The sequence below is a fragment of the Petromyzon marinus genome, chromosome 33, assembly GCF_048934315.1.
Source record: "Petromyzon marinus isolate PM22_M1 ecotype Great Lakes invasive population chromosome 33, UKy_Petmar_22M1.pri1.0, whole genome shotgun sequence".
Classification (NCBI taxonomy): Eukaryota; Metazoa; Chordata; class Hyperoartia; order Petromyzontiformes; family Petromyzontidae; genus Petromyzon; species Petromyzon marinus.
In genome coordinates, this window is record NC_133699.1 from 12,373,985 (window position 1) to 12,398,200 (window position 24,216).

General features: G+C 49.4%; 1 protein-coding gene across 1 annotated transcript; it reads left to right on the top strand.

Moving 5' to 3' along the window:
• The first annotated feature begins 2,439 nt into the window (after nt 1–2,439).
• Nucleotides 2,440–24,066, top strand: LOC116948480 (dual specificity protein phosphatase 10-like). Its single transcript, XM_032965189.2, has 4 exons — nt 2,440–3,232; nt 7,853–8,769; nt 10,003–10,470; nt 11,275–24,066. The coding sequence occupies exons 2-4, from the start codon at nt 7,872–7,874 to the stop codon at nt 11,529–11,531; spliced, it is 1,623 nt and encodes a 540-aa protein (XP_032821080.2). The 5' UTR covers nt 2,440–3,232; nt 7,853–7,871; the 3' UTR covers nt 11,532–24,066.
• The last annotated feature ends 150 nt before the right edge of the window (nt 24,067–24,216 follow it).

Here is a 24,216-nt window from a genome sequence, read left to right on the forward strand (position 1 = left end):
AACATATCACTCAACATTATTACTGAAGCGATCCGACCCAGTGACGCTGTGGCAGGATGTTTGACTCAAAATCTGAAGGTTTGCGAGTTCAAAGTAAAAAAAAAACTATCTCAGAAGAATCATTCGGACTTTTACTACCCAAGTTAACGCCCATTGTCAATCCGACTCTACGTGGTTAATGAAGTGGGTTCTACTTTGTGGAACGTCAACAGTTGTCCCGTGGAACAGAAGCACCACCCGCCGTCGTAACGGGGAGTTTAAGCCACTCGCTCAAGACTGGACAACTGTAAAAGCTTCAGAGATGGAGACGGTGATTGGTGAGTTGGGCACTGGAGCAAGAAATGAGAGGCGAGCGTCGAAGTCCGCAGCAGAGCAGCAAGCACGTGTCGACTCAATTCTCCGATCCCCCTTCTAGGATCGTGCTGCTGTCACCATCCAAGTGGAATGACCGAAAATTAACCCAAAGCCAATATGCAGCTTAACGATTCTTTGAAAATAAACGAAGGTCTCCGATTGGTAGAAAGAGGCCTCCACGGTGATTGCTCGGGAGGCAGACTTTTCAAGGGACTGGAGGAATAAGATTTGAACGGGATTAAGCCGAAAACAGAGAGGATCCGTTAGACGGGAAGGACAGGGATTGGCTAAGGAAAAAAAAACAAGGAGAATACGGTTTCAGAAAAGGGGCTCGGGGAGTATAAAAGGGGAGGAAATTACAAGCTGAAGGCAAGAACGAAACCTCGGGTTCGTATTGTGGCTGTGTCCCAATAAAGTGGCTCTTAGAACATCGTCGTCAGAGTCGTTACACTAGGATCTCACCCAGATCCACAAGAACGCCGACGAGAAGTGCAACGCGGACGTCCACAATAAACAACTCAATCCCAAACCTCGCACCTCCTGGCTTTGACATCAATAGGCCAAGGCGTACATCTCCTTCGTAACGTTAATGACAAGCCACGGCAGCGAGATTGTGGCCATGCAACCCAAACTATGGACCGTAGAGTAAACCAGTTTTTTTTTCTGAAGGAACAGTAACACCACACGAACTCTACCCTCCTGAAGCCCTCTGGTCTTGGCCATCAGACATCGACATTGGCATTCAGCAAAAACAATGTATTGCTGCCATCGTGCACAAGACTAGAAGAGCCAAGACACAAGGAGGGCTCTCAGGCATGGGCGAGAAATCACCATGGGTGAAATTTGGGTGTAACGTTGCATTAATTCGTTCGAATTGACACCTCCCCACCCTTTCGTCATCAGTCGTCTGTGTACTTAATAACTTTTAAACAACGCAGGTCGGTCGGTGCTGATGACAATTTTCACTTCACCATCGCCCAAACATTTTCAGGAAGAAAAAAAAACCCCGAGATGGTTAAATATAAAAAAACACACAATTCTAGGTCAGCAGGTAATACATAATTTTAGACAAGCTTTTAAGCAACACGTTCAAATGTCCAGCGGATCTAAATGATTGAAAGGATGTCACCATTTTAAAGAATGCATTAACGAGCACAGCAATAGAATATTCTGTGGCTGAATGGGGGTTGGGGTGTGCATATTAGTCTGTGTTGAATGAGGTTTGTGTGTGGAGTGCGGTGTTTTGAATGAGGTATGTGTGCGTGTAGTGTGCCTTGTTGAATTGGGTGCGTAGCGTGTGTAGTGTTGCATGGGAGCGGGTGTGCTGGGTGTGTATTGATTTCAACATGCGTGTATCGCGTTCTGCCGTATGCTGGGGTGTGTTGAATGTGGTGGGCAGTGTTTTTATTCAGCTGTGCCATATGTGGGTGTGGGGGGGGGGGGGTGTAAAATGTGACAATGTGGTGTGTATATCACACTCCACACACACCCAACACATGTGTAACAGCACATTTGTGTGTGGTGTGTGTGGTCTGCCTTATTGAATGTGGTGTGTGTGTTATCCTGCAGTGTATTGTATGGGGTAGTGTGTGCTGTGTTGAATTGGCTGTGTAGTGTGGGGTTGTAGGAGTGTGTGTTAAATGTGGTGTGTGTGGGGAACGGTAGTGTAGTGGTTAGCGCTACGCTGCGCTATGAACCTGGCCACCCGGGTTCGATTCCCGCTCACGGCCAACACCCAGTGGCGATTATCTGAACCGGTCCTGGGCCTCCCCTAGGTCGACTCAGCCTCAAATGAGTTACCTGGTGCGGTGTGTAGTAAACATCGCCACTAGGGAGACAAAGGCGGTCGGGCGTGGTGCTGGTCACCCACCCCCTCGTGTACCGTTACCGGCCTTCATAGGTGCTTGCTAACAGCACTTGCCTCTACAGTCTGTTAAGGCTATACGGGGGATCTTTGTCTTTGTGTGTGTATAATACTGTGTTGTATCGCGTGTAGCTTATGCTGAATTGTATGGTGTGTATAATATGCTATCGTGTGTTGAGTGTATACATCGTAGAGTACTGTACGGTTGTCTGTGTGTCATACAATATTGGTGTGTAGCTGCGGTGTGTGTTGTAATACCGTATTACAATGTGAGTAATAATCTGTGAACAGTGTACGCGTGCGTTTATTAGCCTGTGTGTGGCTTAGTAGGGGGCTGCTGCTGCTGCTGCGACATATGCCCGGCGTGACAGCTGTGTGCGTTGGGGAGGAGGAGGATGGAGGGATGGTTGAGGAGGGAGGATGAGGGAGGATGGATGGATGAGGATGGAGGGGCAGGGAGGGAGGAGGATGCGGATAGATGGATAATTATGGACGAGGAAGGATGAGGATGGATGGATGAGGATGGAGGGAGGATGATGAGGGTGGATGAAGGAGGGAGTGAGGATGGATGGATAATTATGGAGGAGGGTGGATGAGGATGGAGGGGCAGGGAGGGAGGAGGATGATGATGAGGGTGGATGGAGGAGGGAGTGAGGATGGATAATTATGGAGGAGGGTGGATGAGGATGATGATGAGGGTGGATGGAGGAGGGAGTGAGGATGGATGGAGGCTGCTCTTACGTAACACGCCGCCTCCACCCGCCCCTTCCCATTGGCTGCCGATGATGTCACCGGGCCGTGCTGGAGGAGGATTCAACGGAGCGCCGCCACCACCGCCGTCACCGCCGCCTTTTAATAATAAACATCGTGGGGGTCACCGGGGGGGGGGGGGGCTCCTCTCTCTGCCAGGAGGGCTGCCCTGTGGCGGCCTTGCCCTTCGACTACCCAGAGGCCTGCTGCTGCTCCTCCTCCTCCGCTGCTGCTGGTGGTGCTGTTGGTGGTGCTGGTGGCGAGGTAATCATGGGTGCTGGTATCGGTGGTGTGGCTGTGATTGATGTTGTTTGTGGTTAGAGTTTCAGAGCGGCTTGCTGTGGCTGTGTTTACGTGTGTTCGCCTGCTCCCCATAATCCCGTCTCAGTGGTAGAGACAGCACAGATGGAGGTGGGGGGGGGTTAGCAGGCCTTCATCCAGTCGTGGATTGATCATGGTTGAAGATGATGTTTTGTTGATTGTGGTGGCCGTTGTGGTTGTGGGATGGCGGTGGCAGGGTGTTAGGATTATTGTTGTGGTTGTGGTGGTTGGTGTCAATGCGATTGAAGCGATGCTGTGAGCGTGGTGGTGATATTTTGTGTGTGAGTGGTGTTATTGTGTGTAATTGTGGTTAAGGTGGCAGTGATGGTGGTTTCAGGGTGGTGTTGGTTGTGGTTGTAACGGGTTTGCCACTGGTGTTGTTTCGATTATGGGATTGTGGTGGTCTTGGGATTGGTATCTTTTAAAATCGTGGTTGGAATGGTATGGGATGGTTAATGTGGTGCCGTTAGCTTGGTATTGTTTGCGGTTGAGACTGGTGGTCTCATGTAAATGTCGTTGTTAGTTGGAGTGGCGTGCCAATTCGGTATTGTTTGTGGTGGTGCTTTTCTGTTGATGTTGGTGTATTGTAATTGTGGTTGGTGGCGGTAGTGTATATGGGCTGCATTTTTATTGTGTGGTGACATCCGTTATGGATAATGATGGTATATATAGTGGTTGTTGTAATTGCTTGTGGTAGTAGTGTCTGAAGTGTTTTTGTAGTTATTGTGGTAGTGGGGTCAGAGAGGTAGTGTTTGTGTGCTATGCGAGTGGTGCCGGGTGGTGGTGATATTGCGGTTTGTATCGTGGTGTCATGCTGCTGTTGTTTGTGGTGATAGTTATTATAGTACCATTGATAGGAGGGCACAGTCATTCATTGGAGTGGCGCTCATATCCATACCCAGCCCTCAACTAGTGGTGGAAATTTGACATTTCCGTGGTGAATTTTGGATTGTGGTGTCGGGCTGATGGTGTTTGTTGTTATTATAGTACCTATACCCATAGTATCCATTCTTCTTTCGCACTGAATGTAGCCAACCGTGCTAATCGGAGATGCTGGTTGACGAGGTTAGGACAGCACTGCGGTGGAGGTTGATGGTCGTCCGTGAATCATGAACTGAGCCGATGACCCAAACAAAGATTTTAACTCGCAGTCTTGAAATTGTGAGTCAAACGCTCTGAGCAAAGCAGCTGCTAAATAAGTATTTTCAAACCTCATCTATTCGGAAATGTAATTGTGTTTTTTAAAAATACGTAATTTTTTTGGTCTTTTTCACGGGAGCCTGATTTCCAAACGTGCTATCGGCGTCATGTCGTGAGCGACTCAATTCGGAACCGTCGCAGAACAGTCATCCACAGATTTATGAAATAGCCCGCAGAAGGTGATATTACGTAACTACTTCTGAGATCCCTTTGACGTGTCCGCACACTCATGCTAGTGGCACTGCACTTTCTTCCGCATCCTGGAGTATACAACTGCCTGTCGCAAAGCAGTCAAAATATGTATTTATTGTACTCCCAGAGGTGACGTTTTATTGAAGTGAACCCCCCCCCCCCCAGAAACGTAGGTCATAAATGATGAAAATGTAACAAACTGAAACGTGTTGCCAAGAAGCGTGAAGGAGAGACGTATGCTCGGAATTATGAGAGACAGAAAGGGGAGCACACGGATAAGAGAACAATTGCAGGATAAATAATTGTTGATTCAAACTGTGAAGAAAAGTAAATGGGCCTAGGCAGAACACGTCATTAGAATAACGACGGAGCGGCAGCTAAGGGCATCGGTGGCATCGTAGATTCGTGAGAGGTTGGTGACAGCCTTGGGGAGTCCTTCACCCAGAAGTGGAATAATTGAATGTGTGTACGTTGAACTTCTTTCTCACCGTACGTAGCCAACCGTGCGAATTGGAGGTGTGCGGGAAGGACAACAAACTAAACACAAAAAGCAGTTAGAAAGAAATTAGTTTTTCAATTAAGAATGATCCTGGCTGGTGATGACTGGGCTGATACCCTGTTTGCACAGTCACATAGTCACTTTAAGATGTTTTTCTTGTTCGTGTTTTTGTTTTTTGTTTGTTGTGCTTGCACCAGATTCAAGAGCCGAATGGCTCACAGGGCTATACCAAAATAAATAAACTGAAACTGCGTGTGAGAACACAGTTTAATCGCAGGTGGCTGAAACGTGGCTCTGAATCAAGGATCTCAGTGGTTTTGGCTCAGTGCTTTATTCGTGTTTTTTTATGAACAGTACAAACGTTTCTAATTTATGTAAATAAAAAAGCCAACTGTGTCCTATTGTGTTTCCTCATTTGGTAGAGAAATGGGGAACACTTGTTGTGTTATGTTGACGTACGTGTGTCGACATGATTATGTCACCCTCAGTGATCTATGAAAAATCTATGTCTACATCACGTGTTGAGCTCACCTATGAAAACATACACACGTAAATCAATATACTAACTAAAACATCTTGCATAGACGTATGCGGTACTCACATTTAAATATAAAACACGTAACATTTTTGTGAAATATAATTACTGTAATGTATTATTTGAAATTGCATATCATTTGCTCATGGAATTACATCTGTGCTGTGAGTGCTGTGAGTGCTGTGTGTGCTGTGAAACCTTTCCTCTCCGATCGCTCTGGTTTAATTATCAGCTGCTGTTGAACTATTTAATGTATTTTTTTATATCACCACTTAAGGCCCACTTTCTCAGAAGTGACCTGGCCACAAATGATAGCTCAACGAAGTGGCTTATGTGGAAATTTATAGCGGCCGAATACTCTACACGCATGTTTTTCTAATATATGGAGGGGAAAACAGGAGGACCTGAAGAAAAATCCACGTGACCATGGGGAGAACATGCAAACTCCAAATATACAGGCATCAGGGTTGGGATCGAACCCAGAACCTCCTGTATACCAGGCAAGGTAGTTAACATCTCGCCACCACGGCACCTCACTCATCACCCCGCAAGCATGTTTGCAAGTCAACCGATTACCTTAAGAAGCAATACAAAAATATATATTAATAACCAGTCCGCAACACTTGCACATAGGCTTCAATCTTGTCTAAGATGGTGCCTGCCTTGGCCACATTGTTACCGTAACACAAGCTGTCTTAAAAACTGCTTTATATCACAACACATGCATGCCGATTGCTGTGTCGCTTTCAAGATAATATGACGAGCACATTTCCTATATTGTTGTTAAAATTTGTTGTCTTATAAATAACGAGGTGACCTGTTATCGTTATTATACCTTAGCTAAGAACCATTTGATGGACTCCATTAATAATACATTTACTGCTTCCTCCACCATGTTGTCCATGAATGCTGTTTGACCGTACTTCACCATGCTGATCAGTGTGTGCTAGTGGAGATTAATCTTTTGGGGGGGGGGCGGGGGGGGGGTGGTGGATATCACTTGTCGCTGGCCGTGGCCAGGAATCAAACTCAGGACGCCAGGCTCATAATGCAGTGTACTTGGATATGACGGAAATATGTTCAGGAGCTAAGTGTCTGATGTTGAGGGTCTGCTGCTGGCCACGATGAGAGGGCTTCAGGAGAGAGAGAGTTGTCGTTTTTCTGTTCGTCCTCCATTGAAGGAGCGCAGAGTACAATGGGTTGACTGTGTAGTCCATAGTTTGGGCTGCATGGCCACAATCGCACTACTGTGGCACGTCTTTAATTTAACATTCATGAAGTCGAGATGCGCATCAGCCTGTTGATGTTCTGATGCGGTTGATGATTACAACCAGCGTCTTCAAGGAGGAATGTCAGAGCCAGGACGTGCAAAGTTTGCCTCTCGAATGTGGTGTTCATTCTGGACTTCCACGTTGTTCCACTCCGTGCACTTGTCACCATTTGTAGGGAAACTAAGTTCACGTGAGTAATATGGCAAAACATTTTGGAGGGCGACTTCCTCAATTTAATGGCTGCCGCATTTCTATTTCTCGTCGATAATTCAGGACGCGCCGAACTCGCGCTGACACACGTCTGCTTGTGTCGCCTTCTTACGACAAGCGGGGTGTTTCGAGAGTAAGTTCGAGAGTAAGTTCACAATGGCGAATATCCGAGATGCCCTCGGTGAATGACGGCGTTATTGTGTATGCCCCGTGCTTTAAGGTTTGTGACAGCAGGCGCACTTGTGAGCTATCTCTCGTTCTTTTGCCGCGCTTGTGTCATTGCCCTGCCAGTTCTCCCGGGACCGCGTGCAACACAAAGCCAGGGAGTGGTTAGGAGAGATCTAAGATCGATTTTAGCACCAAGTGCCTTCAAATTTCTACAATATTTAGAAATTGTGATGAACAGAAATGATGCAACAAATGTTGCGACTGGAATAACTGAGCCAGTCCTGGGCCTCCCATAGGTCAACTCGGCCTTAAATACGCACCTGGTGCGGTGTGTAAACATCAGAACAGGGTAAACAAATACAGTCCATTGCATGGTGTTGACCACACCACTCACCTTGTGTGCCATTTTGGCCTTAATAGGAGCTTGCTTACATCACTTAACCCAACAGTCTGTGTAGGTTACACAGATGGATCTTTGTGTGTCCTAGGCTCCACCGACGCCCTCGCATGCCTCCCGCGCTGCTCCTCCGCAAGTCCATGCCCACTCCTCCCGCACAGCCCCACCACCCAGCACAGCCACCCGAGCTTTCGCACCCCTGCTGGCCAGTGTACCTTACGCCGACGCCGCCGTCGCCGTCGCCTCCACACCCGGCCAGCACCCGACTGACGAGCGCCATGCCCAGCAGCGACACTCGCTTGCCTCCCAACGCCAGCACCACTGTAGCAGTGTCTGGAGCGACGTCAAAATCCTCCAAGTCGGCCAAATCGAAATTGGCCAAATCGTCCAAGTCGTCAAAAGCACCGGCGGCGGCAGCAGCAGCAGCAGCCAACGCCGAGAAGACGAGGGAGGAGAGAGTTGGCGGCCCCGCCGGTGTCGCAGCAGCTGCCGCTGCAGCTACCGGTGCCGGTGGTGGCATCGCTACGAGTGGCGGTGTCGGCGGCAGCGGTGTCGGCGGCGCGGCATGCGACTACGTCCCGATCTGGCCGCACGAGCTGGCAGAGCGCCTGCGCTGCTCCGAGCCCCCGCCTCCCATGCTGCTCGACTGCCGCCCGTTCGGCGAGTACACGCGCTCGCACATCCGCGGGGCGCTGCACGTCAACTGCTCCGACCGCCTCTCCCGCCGGCGCCTGGCGCAGGGCAAGCTGCGCGTCACCCAGCTCGTGTGTCCCGCTGCCGCGGGGACGGCGGACGGTCCGGCTGGCGCCACGGAGGACGCGGCGGGAGGATCGGCGCAGGCTTCGTCGACGTCGGCGCCGGCGGCGGCGGCGGCGGCGGTGGCGGCGGCGGGGCCGCCCCGCCGGGACATGGTGCTCTACGACGGCAGCTCGGGAGACCCTGCAGCGGCACTCAAGCTGGTGCTGGAGAGCCTGCGGAGGGAGGGGGCCGACCCGCTTGTGCTTAGAGGTACGCGCAGCATCGATCGACGAACGAGGGTTGCAACGGAGGGCGTTCGCTCCCCCTGATCATCCGTCAGTCGATGATCGATGGTGGCGAGTTGTTAAATACCTCGCCTGGTATGCAGGAGGTCGTGGCTTCGATCCCGACCCTGACGCCTGCTGTATATTTAGAGTTTGCGTGTCTCTCTTCCTGTGGTCACGTGGATTTTTCTTTGGGTCCTCCGGTTTTCCCCTCCACATTTAGAAACATGCATTGAGAGCTCGGTATTTGGCTGCAATCAATTTCCACTTCGTTAAGCTATCAGTAATGATCAGGTTGTTTCTGAAAAAGAGCTAAATAGCTCAGTGGGCCTTAGCTGGTCTATTACAAATAATTTAAATAGTTAATATCCGAACGAGTGGCATCGTTGGTAGGGTGAGCTATCGACTCGCACTTTGAGGATGTCATGTTCGAATCTTGAGTTGGCCGGATGGTTCAGGGGTCACAACGCTGAGCTGGCATGGCTGAGGAGCTAGGTTCGAATCCAGACAGGCGTCTGTGGTTAAACTGGGGTCTCATTCGTGACCGGGCTGAGATCGTCAGCCTAGTCACCAATCAACTGGAATGGGTCATCTTACTTCTGATGACAAACACAAATGCATCACAGAATCCATGTGTCCACAATAATATATTTTGTGTTCACCGAGTTACATGGAGAAATCCCACACGTACAAGGGGATAACACGCATTTGTCTGAAAATTGATTATTGAACCTACTTTCTGTACTGTCGTATCTTTGTCACCTCGCATCCATTGGGTATAGGAGTTATTCAGATCTATGTGATTCAGCACCTGTTGTCTCCAAAGCGCTGGATTACAAGGCCTTTCCACCACACACTATTGTACAGTCACTTGCTGCTCTATCCTTCCCGCGTAGGTTTTCGCTGTTGTGCCGCGTAGTTTTCACGGGCCTAACAGCATGCCGCTCGCCGTGATGTCCGACATGTTGCTTCATGAATTTGAAATTCAGTTGCTGAAGAAGCAGCCAGCACGTCGAACGAAACGTCGGACAGCATACCGAACAACAACGCAGCACAACCCGAAAACACACTGGAGATCTTGGCGGTCTAGTTTTACCTCTAACCATCAACCGCTCATCATCACCACCATCATCACCACCATCATCATCACCACCCTGATATTCTCTGTCATTCTACCCCCACCCTGCCCTCCCCCGTTTCTGCCACCCTGACAATCAAGGCGGGCTGAGCGACTTCCGGGCGCTGCACGAATCTCTCTGCGAACACCATGGGGTGGAAGACGTCTCCGAGGCGACGTCGCCATTTGACGCCCACGTCAACGGTCGAGCCGGCGCACTCCTCCGCTCATCCGCACCGCTGGACGAACGTAGCGGCGCCACCTCCTCTACCGCCACCACCGCGCGGAGCCAGGGGTTTCTGGCGGCGGCCGGAGCCGTCGGCGGCGAAGTTTCGCAGGAGAGCAGCGACGTGTCCCGACTCCTGCCGTACCTGTTCGTGGGCGGGGAGCGGGCGGCGCGCGACCTCCCGACCCTGCGCCGCCTCAACGTGGGGCTGGTGCTCAACGTGACGGCGCACGTGCCGCACTACCACGCGGGCGCCGGCAGCATCGCGTACCGCCGCCTGCCGGCGAGCGACACGCACGGCCAGGACCTGCGCCAATACTTCCGTCCGGCCTTCTTGCTCATAGGTGAGAGGGGAGGCGAGGCGTGAGCGGTCGCGCCGTGAGGGAGAGTCGCGGTTATTTTGCCTCTTCTCGTGTTCTCCTTCTCCGGCTCGTTGGCTTTCCCATTAGCTCCTGTCCGGTTCGTTCTGTTTTATTGTTCTCTTGCTCTCTCCGTTACTCCCTCTGCAATTCCCCGTCTGTTCTTATGTTGGCTGCAATTGATTTCCACGCAATAAGCCACTTTGTTGGGCTACCATTTGCGGCCAGGTCGCTTCTGAAAAAGAGCAACAGTATATAGCTCAGTGGGCCTTACCTGGTAAAATAAAAATTGTTTAGTTCGTTTAGTTTATCCTTCTATACCGATGCCATCTCATTGCTATTCTTCTGTTGCTCTTTGCTGATTTGCTTCTTATATTCTTAATCTTCTGTTTATCTTCAGCTGCTTTGTTTTATTTTCTATTTTTCTCATTAATTTGCTCCAACTCTTCTCTGGATCTTCTCTATTTACCTTTTTTCTCCGATTTGTCCTCCATGCATCTCCTGCTCTCCTATCCCTCCAGCAATTTCCTCCCAGGTCTCATTTTCCTTCTCTTCTCCATTTTCCCCTTTCCTCTTGCGGCGTTCTTGTTCTTATTCCGATACAGTTATTCCTCTTCTCGTAACCTATATCCCGTTGTTCTTCTCCAATCACCTCCTCCTACTTCGTCTTCTCCTTCCATTCTCCCCTTCCACATCGCCTGCTTTTACTTCCGCGCTCTCCCATTCATTCGCCGCCGTCGTCGTCTCCTCACGCCGCTCGTCTCGCCCCCTCCCTCCCCCCTCCGGCAGAGGAGGCGCGCCGCTGCGGCTGCAGCGTGCTGCTGCACTGCCAGGCGGGAGTGTCGCGCTCGCCGACCGTCGCCATCGCCTACGTGATGCGCCTCCGCGGGCTGGGCGCGTCGGACGCCTACGCCTTCGTGCGCGCCCGGCGTGCCGCCGTCGCGCCCAACCTCAGCTTCATGGGGCAGCTGCTGCTGTACGAGCGCGAGCTGGCGGCCGAGAGGTCCGCGGTGGTCTCCTCGCCGGCGCAGCGCGCGCTGCCCTGAGCCGAACGCCGGCGCGCCAAGCCCTGCCGGGATCGCGCGCTCGCGAGGTCGCGCCGTGTTAGCCTCCGATTGGCACGGTCGGCTATGCGCGGTGCGAAAGGAGTTCAACGTCCGTGTACCTGCGTACGTGTAAGCCAGGGGTGCCGAACTTCACGGCAGCCCGGGGAAAGTGGGGGTTGCCACCTCCTCAAGGTACCAAACGACTGGGACATACCCCGAGAGGCGGAATATCTCACAATACCAGATGTGGGGAGGTCCACACGTAAACACATCGTCTTGGGTGGTGTATTATTATGCAGCTTGCAACAAAGAGGACGGTTTTAATGCCCTGGGAAGGCTTGATAGATTTCCCAGGATAGCTATCTGAGAGGATGTTTCTGGGTAAACTGGGAGAGGTGGCAACCCGCACAGGGAAGTAGTCAGTTGGCCAAGGGGGTTGATAACTGCGTCGGAGCAGTGACTGGCAATGCTGAGATCTTGGGTTCCACCGTGAGTTTCAGCCGACCTATAATTAAACCAGGTTCTCACGTCTCAACCCGGTTACCAGTGACTGCACAAACAAACCCATTGTCGAATTGGGTTTTTTTTAATTAGCGTGGTCTATATTACAGCTCTTGCGGATTAAGTGTAATTAGTAGAGTCAGGCAAACGAGCAGCAACGGGCCTAACTCTGCTGGTGAGACTCGGCATCTTGAAGCCTGTCCAGAGTTTGCCTGCATAGACAAATACTGCTGGAAAACTCTGGTACATGAACCCCGATAGGCCGATGGACTAAAATCTAATATAATTATTCCGTCATGCAGAAGAGTCACGTCTGATCGTTTTTTAACATAATACCCACAATCCTTTGCAATGCATTAGTGAGTTGCGTGGCCTCTACAAGCTCGTAGATCAGTGGTGGGCAACCTGCATCCTGTGGAGCTCCTCACGGTGGCCTGATCTCAGTGTGTCTCTCGGGCTATGCGTGGGGTCATGATTAGTGCACAACCACGATGTCAAGCTTGTGGCCCACTGAGGTGAAGGAGGGGCCGCTCACGTGGACCACTGGCTATAGTCTGGGTTGCTCATCACTGTCACAGATTCTGGGTCGCCCATCACTGTCATAGATTTTGGTTTGCCCATCGCTGTCATAGATTTTGGGTTGCCCATCGCTGTCATAGATTCTGGGTTGCCCATCGCTGTCACAGATTCTGGGTTGCCCATCACTGTCACAGATTCTGGGTTGCCCATCACTGTCACAGATTCTGGGTCGCTCATCACTGTCATAGATTCTGGGTTGCCCATCACTGTCACAGATTCTGGGTTGCTCATCACTGTCACAGATTCTGGGTCGCCCATCACTGTCATAGATTCTGGGTTGCCCATCACTGTCATAGATTCTGGGTTGCCCATCACTGTCATAGTTTCTGGGTTGCCCATCACTGTCACTGATTCTGGGTTGCCCATCACTGTCACAGATTCTGGGTTGCCCATCACTGTCATAGATTCTGGGTCGCCCATCGCTGTCACAGATTCTGGGTTGCTCATCACTGTCATAGATTCTGGGTTTCCCATCACTGTCATAGATTCTGGGTTGCCCATCGCTGTCATAGATTCTGGGTTGCTCATCACTGTCATAGATTCTGGGTTTCCCATCACTGTCACAGATTCTGGGTTGCCCATCGCTGTCACAGATTCTGGGTTGCTCATCACTGTCATAGATTCTGGGTTTCCCATCACTGTCATAGATTCTGGGTCGCCCATCGCTGTCACAGATTCTGGGTTGCTCATCACTGTCATAGATTCTGGGTTTCCCATCACTGTCATAGATTCTGGGTTGCCCATCGCTGTCATAGATTCTGGGTTGCCCATCGCTGTCATAGATTCTGGGTTGCCCATCACTGTCATAGATTCTGGGTTGCCCATCACTGTCATAGATTCTGGGTCGCCCATCACTGTCATAGATTCTGGGTTGCCCATCACTGTCACAGATTCTGGGTTGCCCATCACTGTCACAGATTCTGGGTTGCTCATCACTGTCACAGATTCTGGGTCGCCCATCACTGTCATAGATTCTGGGTTGCTCATCACTGTCATAGATTCTGGGTTGCCCATCGCTGTCATAGATTCTGGGTTGCCCATCACTGTCACAGATTTTGGGTTGCCCATCATTGTCATAGATTCTGGGTCGCTCATCACTGTCACAGATTCTGGGTTGCCCATCACTGTCACAGATTCTGGGTTGCCCATCACTGTCATAGATTATGGGTCGCCCATCACTGTCACAGATTCTGGGTCGCTCATCACTGTCACAGATTCTGGGTTGCCCATCACTGTCACAGATTCTGGGTTGCCCATCACTGTCATAGATTATGGGTCGCCCATCACTGTCACAGATACTGGGTCGCCCATCACTGTCACAGATTCTGGGTTGCCCATCACTGTCCCAGATTCTGGGTCGCCCATCACTGTCACAGATTCTGGGTTGCCCATCACTGTCATAGATTATGGGTCGCCCATCACTGTCACAGATTCTGGGTTGTCCATCACTGTCATAGATTCTGGGTTGCATTTCATGATATTAGGAATTTTAACGACGCGTTTCCCACGCCACTTGAGGGTTTTGTGACACTGCTGTGTTTATAGTGCAAACCCTTCCCGTTACACCTGCCTGCAGAATGTTGATATTAACAGAAATAGCTGAAACATTCCGTGGATCAGAATACACATAACACCCCTGGTGTATATATATACACCAGATATACTGGACTGTATATTTTTTTAAGTTTAATTTTTGTAACACAAAAATATGTAATTTATTTGCTTTGTATAATTTTAATATTGAATCTCTATTTTAATATTAATGTTTTTGTTTTATTATTTTTCTAAAGAAATATATTTTACAAATTATTTATTAACTCATATTTATTTAATAATAATAATGATATGCCTCTTACAGGTTAGAGATAAGTGTTTTTTTTTTTTAATAGGCATTACCACAAACTCTGGGACATCACTGGCAATAGCGTGGGGGCTCGATGTACGTTGGTGCCGTGGCACCAAGTTGCCAAAATTCAACCGGTGCCCAAAATAATTACGACTCGGCCGTAAGGATATTAGCAATGCCAGGTCACGTGTACATATAAAGACAGGGTATCTACATACACACACATACAGGCAAGCACGTACCATACGCCCACGTAAAGGATATGCGTATGATGGGCCAATGATGTCGAGTTACGGTGAATGGCAGTACGTGTGAAAGAGAGTCCACAAAAGTCGTGCGGGTAACAGTTCCGGTAACGCACACTCGGTAACCCGCAGTCAGTGACGCAATAATTGGCACTCAATGACCCGCACTCGAAGGAAACTCCTTCAGCCACTTATCTTATCCCGGAGCCCCGTGCTCCTGATCCAGACCCCTCTATCTCTCCTCTCTATCCCCCACTTCTGGAACCTTCCACCAGTCTCTCTCCACTCCTTATTTCCCGCTGAACACATCTCCTTTGGGTTTCCTCCAATCCTCGGGTCTTCTCCCTTTTTCTGTCTCCATTACAGCTCTCTTCTTTAATTATTTATCTTGGCCGTGGTCCCCGTGTTCGCCCGTCTAACATCGGCGTGACCCAGCACGACGTTTGCACGCGGCGTATACAACAACAACAACTGCCTTGAAGTGTCGAACGCCCGCTGGCACGAGGTCACGGGGCAGACCCAGGTCCACGTTTCGCAAACGTAGAGAAGGGAGGAATGGCTGTGACCGAGAAGACCTGAAGCTTCATGCGGAGCGACAGACCAGGTAGCTTCCACACAGCGTTACGCAACCGATGAAAAGATAATGCCGCTCTATTGATTCGGAGTTAGACTTCTACTGTCAAACCGGAGCCGGTCATGAACACACTACCCAGGTATGGGAAACTCTCCACTCTCTCCACAACTGCCCCATCACCGATTGGGAGTTGTGGGGGTGGAGTGTCCGATGGTCCAAAATACCCAGGCAGGTGCTTAGTTTTGGTGGGGCTGATGGTAAGGCCCCACCTCTTAGTGGCAAGCTCCAGGTTCAGCAGCAGCGCCTCCAACTCCTTCTCTGAGTGAGCAGCAATTACCAGATCATCGCAAATATAACATGGTTGAGCCATAGGGAGCCATCCCTGGACCGCACTCAGGCATCAATCAGTCTCCCATTGTATCTGTACCAGATGGAAATTCCTTCGGCACACTACGTGGTCGAAATAGATGTTAAATAATGTGGGAGCCAGAGGACATCCCTATCGCACCCAAAGGTGTACAGGGAATGGCTCTGACTCCTGGCCACGTAGTTTTACCCAGGCACGCTCACCATCATGAAGGTCCTTAATGATCGTGAGCAGAGGGTCAGGGACTCCGAAAGCACGAAGAACAACCCAGAGGCCAGGCCTACTGATGGTATTGACCAGGTCAATAGAGCAGAGATGTAGGTCTTGTTGGAATTCCCTACACCTCTGCTGTAGCAGACGGACAAAATATGGGATCTGTGCAGGACCGCCCATTCCTGAAATCGCATTGGGGCTCTGCAAGCCGCTCCTCAGCGTGCCTAGCAAGGCGATGTTGAATAATCCTTGCCAGGACCTTTCCCAGCACACTGAGGAGTGAGATGCCCCTGTAGTTGTTACAGTCTGTGCAGTCCCCCTTCTTAAAGAGGGGGACCACCAGGGCATCCTTCCAATCCTGTGGAACCCGTCCAGTGGTCCAGACTGTTGTTATCATGTCATGTAGGGCTGTCTTTGCACAAACGCCACCCTCAGCATTTTGCTTTGCAGATCATCTCTTCCCGGTGCCTTTCCTGGTCTCAGACACCGGATCGCCTTCAGTACTTCCTCAACAGATGGCACTTCAGCCAGCCACTCACAGGGGGTGACTTCCAATATTTGAGTCACCGCAGCCTCAGCAGAGTCATCCCCACTTTGTTCCACATTGTTTTCCAGGCTGAGGGATTTTCCCTCCCCCAGGACCTCACAGAAATGCTCAGAAAATCTGCAAACCTGTTCCTGGGGGTCGGAGATTGGATCACTGTTCTTTCCCCTAATGATGGTAATAGGTATGGTGCTGCAGGTTACTTTTTTGATGGAGTTAGAGAGTGATTTGTGATCGCGGGCCATTGAGGCAGACTCCATCTCCTCAGCAACCCGCGACCACCACCCATCCTTGCAGCGCCTCATGGCTCTCCGAACCTCTGAGCGAAGGCTGCGGTAAGCCTCCTCATTCTCCAACGAGGGATGCTGTAGCCAATGAGAGTGGGCCTGTCGCTTTTTCTCAGCCAGCCTGAACGCCTTCTCAGCCAGAGTCTCTGGGGAGGTCTGGACCGAGTACCAAAAGCAGCCATTGCAGCTGCATGAGCCACAATCCTAAATTCGCCCATTTCCCCTCGACATCAACAGGAGTGGGGGACGATGCCAACCCCAGCCGCAATCGATGATGAAATTCTCGCTTGCAACTTTCATCAGCTAGCTGAGACCATGCCACTATGGGTTTGAATGGGGTCCTGGGTGTACACCTACCACTGGAGTGGAAGATTGGCAGGCGCATGTTATAGATAACAAGTCGATGGTCAGTGAGCGGGCCCATCCTTTCAAGGACATGGGCCCGCATCCACTGTTCCATAATTATGTAGTCCAGCAGATGTTCTTGCTTAGACCCGGCATGCATCCATGATGTTGTGTGGATGCGCAGATGCCGGAACAGCGTGTTGGTAATTACAAGTCCATGGGCTGCACAAAAATCTAGCAGTCTCCTGTTGTTGTTATTGAGCTGATCTGGCCCATGCCTTCCAATCACTCCAGACCAGGTGCCAGCGTCATGACCAACTCGGGTCTTGAAGTCACCCAACAAGATGACTCTATCCCGAGGGGCCACTTTAGCTAGCACCTGTGACAGGAGGTCATAGAAGGCATCTGACTCATCGGCCTTGCCTGCATCCCTCCACGGATGTTCGTCTTCGGTGGGGGCATAAGTAACCATGACCACCACTCCTCGCCTCTGGTTGATGGGAAGGTGAGCCCAAAGTAGCCTGGGGCTTGCAGCTTCCCACACCTCACCGCCACGCTCCCACGCCCCCTTCATTCTTTTGTTCAGAAGAAGAGCCACTCCGTGTTGTTTGGCAGTCTCCTGCCCCGAGTAGAGGACTGTCCACCCCTCATGGTGGCAGGAGCCAGAACCGGTCCACTGGACCTCCTGAATACCACAGAGATCCAAACGGTACCGGTCCAGCTCCCGACAGAGGAGAGGCAGCCTCTCCTCTGCAGTGAGCGTTCGAACATTCCACGTGGCCACCCGTAGTGGGTTTTTTTTTGTTTCTGGAGGAGCTCCGAGGGTAAGGATTCAGTCTCCTGGCTCCACCAAATGGGGTTTGGCCAGGAGATGTCATAGACGCCTGTCCCCCTGGGGCCTTCGGCACAAGCTTATTAATTACATTTTTCAGTCGTGGTTTTGTGATAATTAATTGAAGGTGGAGGGGTTACCAGCCCCTCTCTCCCATCCAGAGCCCCCATTTGGCCGCTGTGGTGGTTACGTACGCCATGAGGGGAAAGGCCAATCTAAATAGGCCCTCCCCCCACGGCACTACCCACCACAGCGTTTCTGTCCGGCACCAACGAGGAGGGAGGGGGTTGTTTTTGCCAGACACAACCGTGCGCACATGCGTGTACACATGGTTGGGTTTGTAATTTAAACCTTTACTCTTCCCACCGCACAGTGGTCATCTCGTTGCCACGCCACGTATTGACATGCAGCAGGGAATACCATTGGCATTTCTTTTTCCTTAATAAGTCTCCTTTACCATTCTCAAGACTCAGGAGGATCCCGCTTGATGGGGGGTGGGGTTTCGATCGGCTCCTCCTTGACCATTGTTACTTTGTCTCATGTGGGAAGGGTGCTGGAGTGCCCAGAGAAAACCCACACGGGCAAGGGGTTGGGGGGGACTCGAAAATGTTCACAGGTAGGTCTAGCAATCTACTTCCTGTACTACCTCCTTTAGGTACAGCATCCGTAGCTAGAGCTTTGATGGTTCGTTGATTAAGTTGACTGATCGACAAAACTTATAACCAAATAGTTTTTTTCCCCATGTCCAATTATTCAGGCCCCCTTTAAAAATAGCAGCCCACTCTTGAATCCCGCCTCAAGAAGGTGGGAAACCCCCGACGAGCCACATCCAGTGTGACACCGATGACATCACTTCCTGTCCAGCGGTAAGTGTGGGAACAGAGGCGAGACGTTTTTTTTAGCTTTACTAGTTTAGCGTTTTAAGTCGAGTAATTGAACTAATATTTGGTTGAGTTAATCGATCACTTCAACAATTGGATAGCCGGGTGGCAGTCTTGTGCATGCGATGGTGATCTCCGCTTGATCCCTTTAACCTCGGTACCGTGACTGATGAGCATGGTTGGCTACATGCGGTTGCCAAAGAAGTTTGACATACATGCGTACATGATGGCTTGCACGCAGTCAGCTGAGTCGGCACGCCACGGCCAATTCAATTTCTCCTTTACGTCTTCTCTAAACCCGTTTTATGAAAATCAAAACTCCCGACAATCACAGTTTCCTCTTTGTTTCTTCTACTGGTGATAATTTTTATCGGGGCATTACACAATCAAAACAGAATATTACTAATTGCGTCTACTGCTGATGCCGATTTTTCTAATTGAATTAGTCCACTGTGTAATGATGAAATCAGGATGGGATAGGTGGCCAGATGCATTTGTGCGTCGCAAGACTGCGAGAGATGGCGAAAGCTTGGGGAGGCCTTCATCCAGCAGTGGATTTTCCGTGGCTGCTAACATTATTTATATGTGAAATTGACGCAATGCAATGTATCAAATTGTAGCAATAGAGGCCACATTTTTAATCGCTTGTCTTCCATTAGAAACGTGTGCGTGCTCTTCGCACGTGGGTATTACCAGGCCTTGAAGCGTAGTTATGCCCGAGTACTCTTGACTCCACACTTCCATTGCTGGGAGCTGTAGTAGAGTTTGCTATGAAATAGCCACCAATGTAGGGCGTGAATCGGCTGTACCGAGAGGTGGCCAGCTAGCTCAGGAGGCTAGTAATGTATCCACATTGAGCTGGAAACCACGAAGACCCTGGATTTGATTCTGGGTATTGGCCGCTCTTGATTTAACTGGGGTCTCTAGTAATTGTATGGTCTAAGCCTGGTCACCAATGACTACACACACAAAAAATACATTACGTGTCTTTTTTAATTCATATTTTGGATATTCCTGCTCTGAAAGTTCAAACTTTTGGGCGATTGCCTTGCAAGGACCACCCAGGGCACCGTGGTGGCGAGATGTTAACTACCTCGCCTGGTATACAGGACGGCGTGGGTTCGATCCCGACCATGAAGCCTGCTGCTGTATATTTGGAGTCTTCATTGTTCTCCCCGTGGTCGCATGGAATATTCTCTGGGCTGTCCGGTTTTTCCCTTCACATTTAGGATCAACATGCGTTTAGAGTATTTGGCTGCTATACGTTTACACGTGATGTTGCCACTTCGTTGAGCTATTGTTTGCGATAGCCAGGTCACTTCTAAAAACGAGCTATATATCTCAAGTTGGGCTTTACCTGGTAAAAAATAAATACATTTATTTTCTACAGAGCACAAAGGAGCTCTGTCGGTAAGAGGCCGATCATATTATCACAGGGCCTCAGAGGTAGTAGCCCTGTGGTGTCTGTTTAGCATGTCGTAGACTTTCGCGACCAATATCTATAAGAGGGTTTTTTTGGGGTTGGATCGCTTAAATAAAAATGCGTCGTTAAACCCGCCACCACCCAACACAGCCAATTAGTAAGATTTGTTACGTAACTAAAACGTGCCAATGAGTTACTAGTTTAGCACGCCGGTGTGTTGGAGAGTAAACCCACTACATTTACAATTCGATTACTGTGACGTTTCACCAGTAATCATTATAAGCAGCCTCATCAGGCGACAGTCAGAATTGTGGTCATAAATAGAGAGGGTGTCGATCACCTTCACACTCCATGTAGGTAGGGCGTATGGGATGAGGCATCGGCGAGCGTGTGTAAGAGGCAAGCGAAGGTACTTCAGAAGTAGGCGTGACGTCTGCTGAGAGTCGTTCTGACACGAAGCGAGTTCTGAATGTGAATGTCTGTCTGGTGACGGGGCCGTCGATGGAACAACTTGTAAAAAAATAGGACTGGGAGGGAGAAAACTAATTTGTGAATTGGATGCATTATCAGCATTGTGTATGGAGGTGCCGCTCACTCGCTGTCGAACACCCTGGTTGGGGAATGGGAACAACAAGCAGGTAGGTCAGCAGCCGAGACAACTTTTGGACGGCCGGAAAATCTATAGACGTATAATTGTATTTGACCATCATCTAAGCCAAAGGTCCCAATTTTGCTTTGGGGCGGCTGTTGGGATTTTCTCTCTCCTTGCGTTTTCTATTCTGTGGCTCTTCTCTCGTCACATCCACTCCCGCCCCCCCCATATCGCATTCCACCACATCCTCCAATCTCACCCTCTGTCTCTATCTCACCCAGTGTCATCTCGATAGCCCTTCGAGTTGCACCTCTTTCGTGCCCAAACCATCTTCAGTTTGGCCCTTACCCTTGCTAAGGCTCTATAACACTGTAACACATTTTTATACATTTTTTGTTCCTGAGTAGTAAGTGATATTTCCAAATTGATTATGCCTCAAAAGTACAGAAAATGGCTATTATTCCCCACAAACATTTTTTTTGTGACCAGGACAGTGATATTTTTAAATTGACCTATTTTCCAGAACATTCCAGAGAGATTCAGTGATGAGTAAACTTGGAGTTACTTCTAGAACATTCTAGAACTTTCCAGTAATATAAATAGTAGTATAAATACAGGGGCGTTAAGCCCACCAGTTCAGTTTAGTTCCAGCTGCCTAAGTGGATACATATCTGCATTTTTCTGAGATGGCATCAAGAGGCTGCAAGCATCCGGCAAACGCATCTTGCTATGTCTGTGGCAAATTTATCAAGACAAGAGCGAAAAAGTACTCTGGAAGCATCTGCTAAGATATGTGAGGCCTACAACAAGGCATATTTCGGCATGCCTGTTGGGGATCAAGACAAACCCTGGGCACCTCATTTCACCTGCGAGCAATGCAAAAATACTCTGGAATGTAAGATGGACAATTGTTGCTTGGAATTTAATGTTATAAAATTTGTTACAATTAAAAAAAAAATTGTAACATTTTATAACATACATTTTTTAGTTTTTTATTTTAAAATGTTTTACAATTTTAAATGTTATTGAAAACATCATATATGAAAAATGTTACCAAAAAGACCTCAACGACTTGATCAGAGATCTTGGTCTCACCAAGTCCTATCCCGACCTTTTGACGTCTCGGCTCGAGCAGTGGAACTTGTTGAATAAAAGTGCGCAAGTCGCAGATCAGAGGAAGCGTCACCAACCTTTTAGCAGCTTCTTCACCTGTCAAGATGGGCTCTGCTTCTGCCACAATGTGACCAGTCTGTTCGAGGCAATCGGAATCGCCTGTAACCAGAATGAGTGGCGCATCTTCATTGAGAGCTCATTTAGGAGCCTCAAAGCCGTGCTGCTCCATAATGGTAACAAGTACCCGTCTCTTCCCCTGGCTCACTCGGTGTACCTCAAAGAAGATTACAACAGCATCAAGACCTTGCTGGACGCCTTGAATTATGATGAGTACGGCTGGGAGGTCATCGGAGACTTCAAAATGGTGGCATTCCTAATGGGTCTCCAAGGCGGTTTTACCAAGTTTCCTTGTTATCTTTGCCTTTGGGACAGCAGGCACACCAAGGCGCACTACCACAGGTGGGACTGGCCACAGTGGGCCGAGTTCTCTGTGGGGAGGAACAATGATAAGTGGGAGCCACTGGTGGACCCCCGGAAGGTGCTGATGCCACCACTGCACAACAAATTGGGCCGTATGAAACGATTTGTCAGCTCTGTAGATACGGAGTCGGCAGCCTTCAAGTACCTTCAAGACTTCTTCCCTAAGCTGTCTGAGGCAAAGGTCAAAGCCGGTGTCTTCGTCAGACGCCAGATAAAGAAGATCGTGGAGTGCAATAAATTCCCCAAAAAGCTCACTAGTAAGGAGAAAGCGGCTTGGAACAGCTTTGACGCAATGGTTCGTGGCTTCCTGGGCAATCACAAGGTCAAAAATTATGTGGAGCTGGTTGAGACCCTGGTGAAGAACTACGGCACAATGGGCTGTAGGATGTCCCTAAAAGTCCATATCCTTGATGCTCATCTTGATAAATTCAAGGAGAACATGGGAGCGTACTCGGAGGAGCAAGGCGAGCGCTTCCACCAGGATATCCTGGACTTTGAACTCCGCTACCAAGGGCAGTATAACGAGAACATGATGGGAGACTACATTTGGGGGCTGATTCGTTAAAGTGATTTACAGTATAATCGTAAATCTCGAAAAACTACTCACTTCTAAATATTTAGTAGTAATTTTTGTATTACTTTAGTATAAATACATGTTCATTTTGATTCATGTGTTTTCTTTCTGACTTTATGTGAACGAAAAGACACAAATTCGCCAGTTTTCTCATTGAAAAAAGGTACATTTCAAAATAACACTGTCCTGGTCACAAAAGCAGAATTTGTGGGGAATAATAGACATTTTCTATACTTTTTAGGCATAAGCAATTACGAAATAACACTTACTACCCAGGAACAAAAATTTTGTTACTTGGTGTAATTCTTCACCTCGCTTCCTTTAGGATGTATTTCTTCGAGCTTTAACTCAAGGCACTGTGCAAGAGAACTGTGGACACATGAGGTGGCTGCTTGACACGGAACTCCGTGGCGAATTTCCACCCCCCAACCTCCAACCTCAAATTGTTCTCACTCGTCTGCCGAAACTCGCCGCTTCGGCACACGGGTTAACTCTCCGTTGTCTGTGTGGGTGGATGGGTTGCCCGGGTTTGCGGATTAAACCGTGCTAGCGGAAGAAAAAAAAGTAAACGCAAAACATCTTTGGGCGAACAAGTAGTTTAATTATTATCAGCCGCTCCGAACTCGTTGCAGGTTGGTGGCGACTCGGCGCGCACGTGGCCTCGGCAAGTAAACCGGTAACTTCAGCAAGCAATACGACACGTTCGACATCTTCGCACCCGGCGTAGTTACGTTTTTATAGCCCGACTCGCATCTTGCATCCGTGTCTCCTGTTTTGTTCGGGTCACCTCGTTGCCCCCCCCCCCCACCACATTATCCTGGGATACATTGAGGTTTGTAAATGTTAACATTACACATTCCAGTGTGTGCTGCATCTGGACAATGACCGCATTCAATTATATTTCTGGGACAAGAATAAAAACAAAATCGGGTTTTGTAACATCCCAGTTGACTCACGATGAAGTTTAAACAATGGTGCTTTGTGTCCTGATGTGGAATTGTCGGTTTGTGCGCGTTATTAATTTACGTGTGACTTGGAAAGCGTCGCGTTGCGCGCGCACACGGTGAAGCTAAGTGTTATCGGCGTCACAGACATCCACGTGTGGTTCCCCAAATAAACTACCTCGTCATGGTGGTTAATTTAACGAGTGGCGTGTGTTTTTTTTAACAAGGGGGGGGGGGGAGGCATCTCGGCTACCGACCGATATCACTGTTAGTTCCAGGATAGGACTTTGCTTCCGTCCTACTTGCCTGGCTGCAAAATATTATTTTGCGGCGTGGCACGACTTG

What these genes read in the sequence shown, in the direction of transcription:
- LOC116948480 (XM_032965189.2), top strand. Translation starts at nt 7,872, where the DNA reads ATGCCTCCCGCGCTGCTCCTCCGCAAGTCCATGCCCACTCCTCCCGCA. An exon ending in CGACCCGCTTGTGCTTAGAG is followed by an intron (nt 8,770 to 10,002) that starts GTACGCGCAGCA and finishes CTGACAATCAAG; the next exon opens with GCGGGCTGAGCGACTTCCGG. An exon ending in TCCGGCCTTCTTGCTCATAG is followed by an intron (nt 10,471 to 11,274) that starts GTGAGAGGGGAG and finishes CCCCTCCGGCAG; the next exon opens with AGGAGGCGCGCCGCTGCGGC.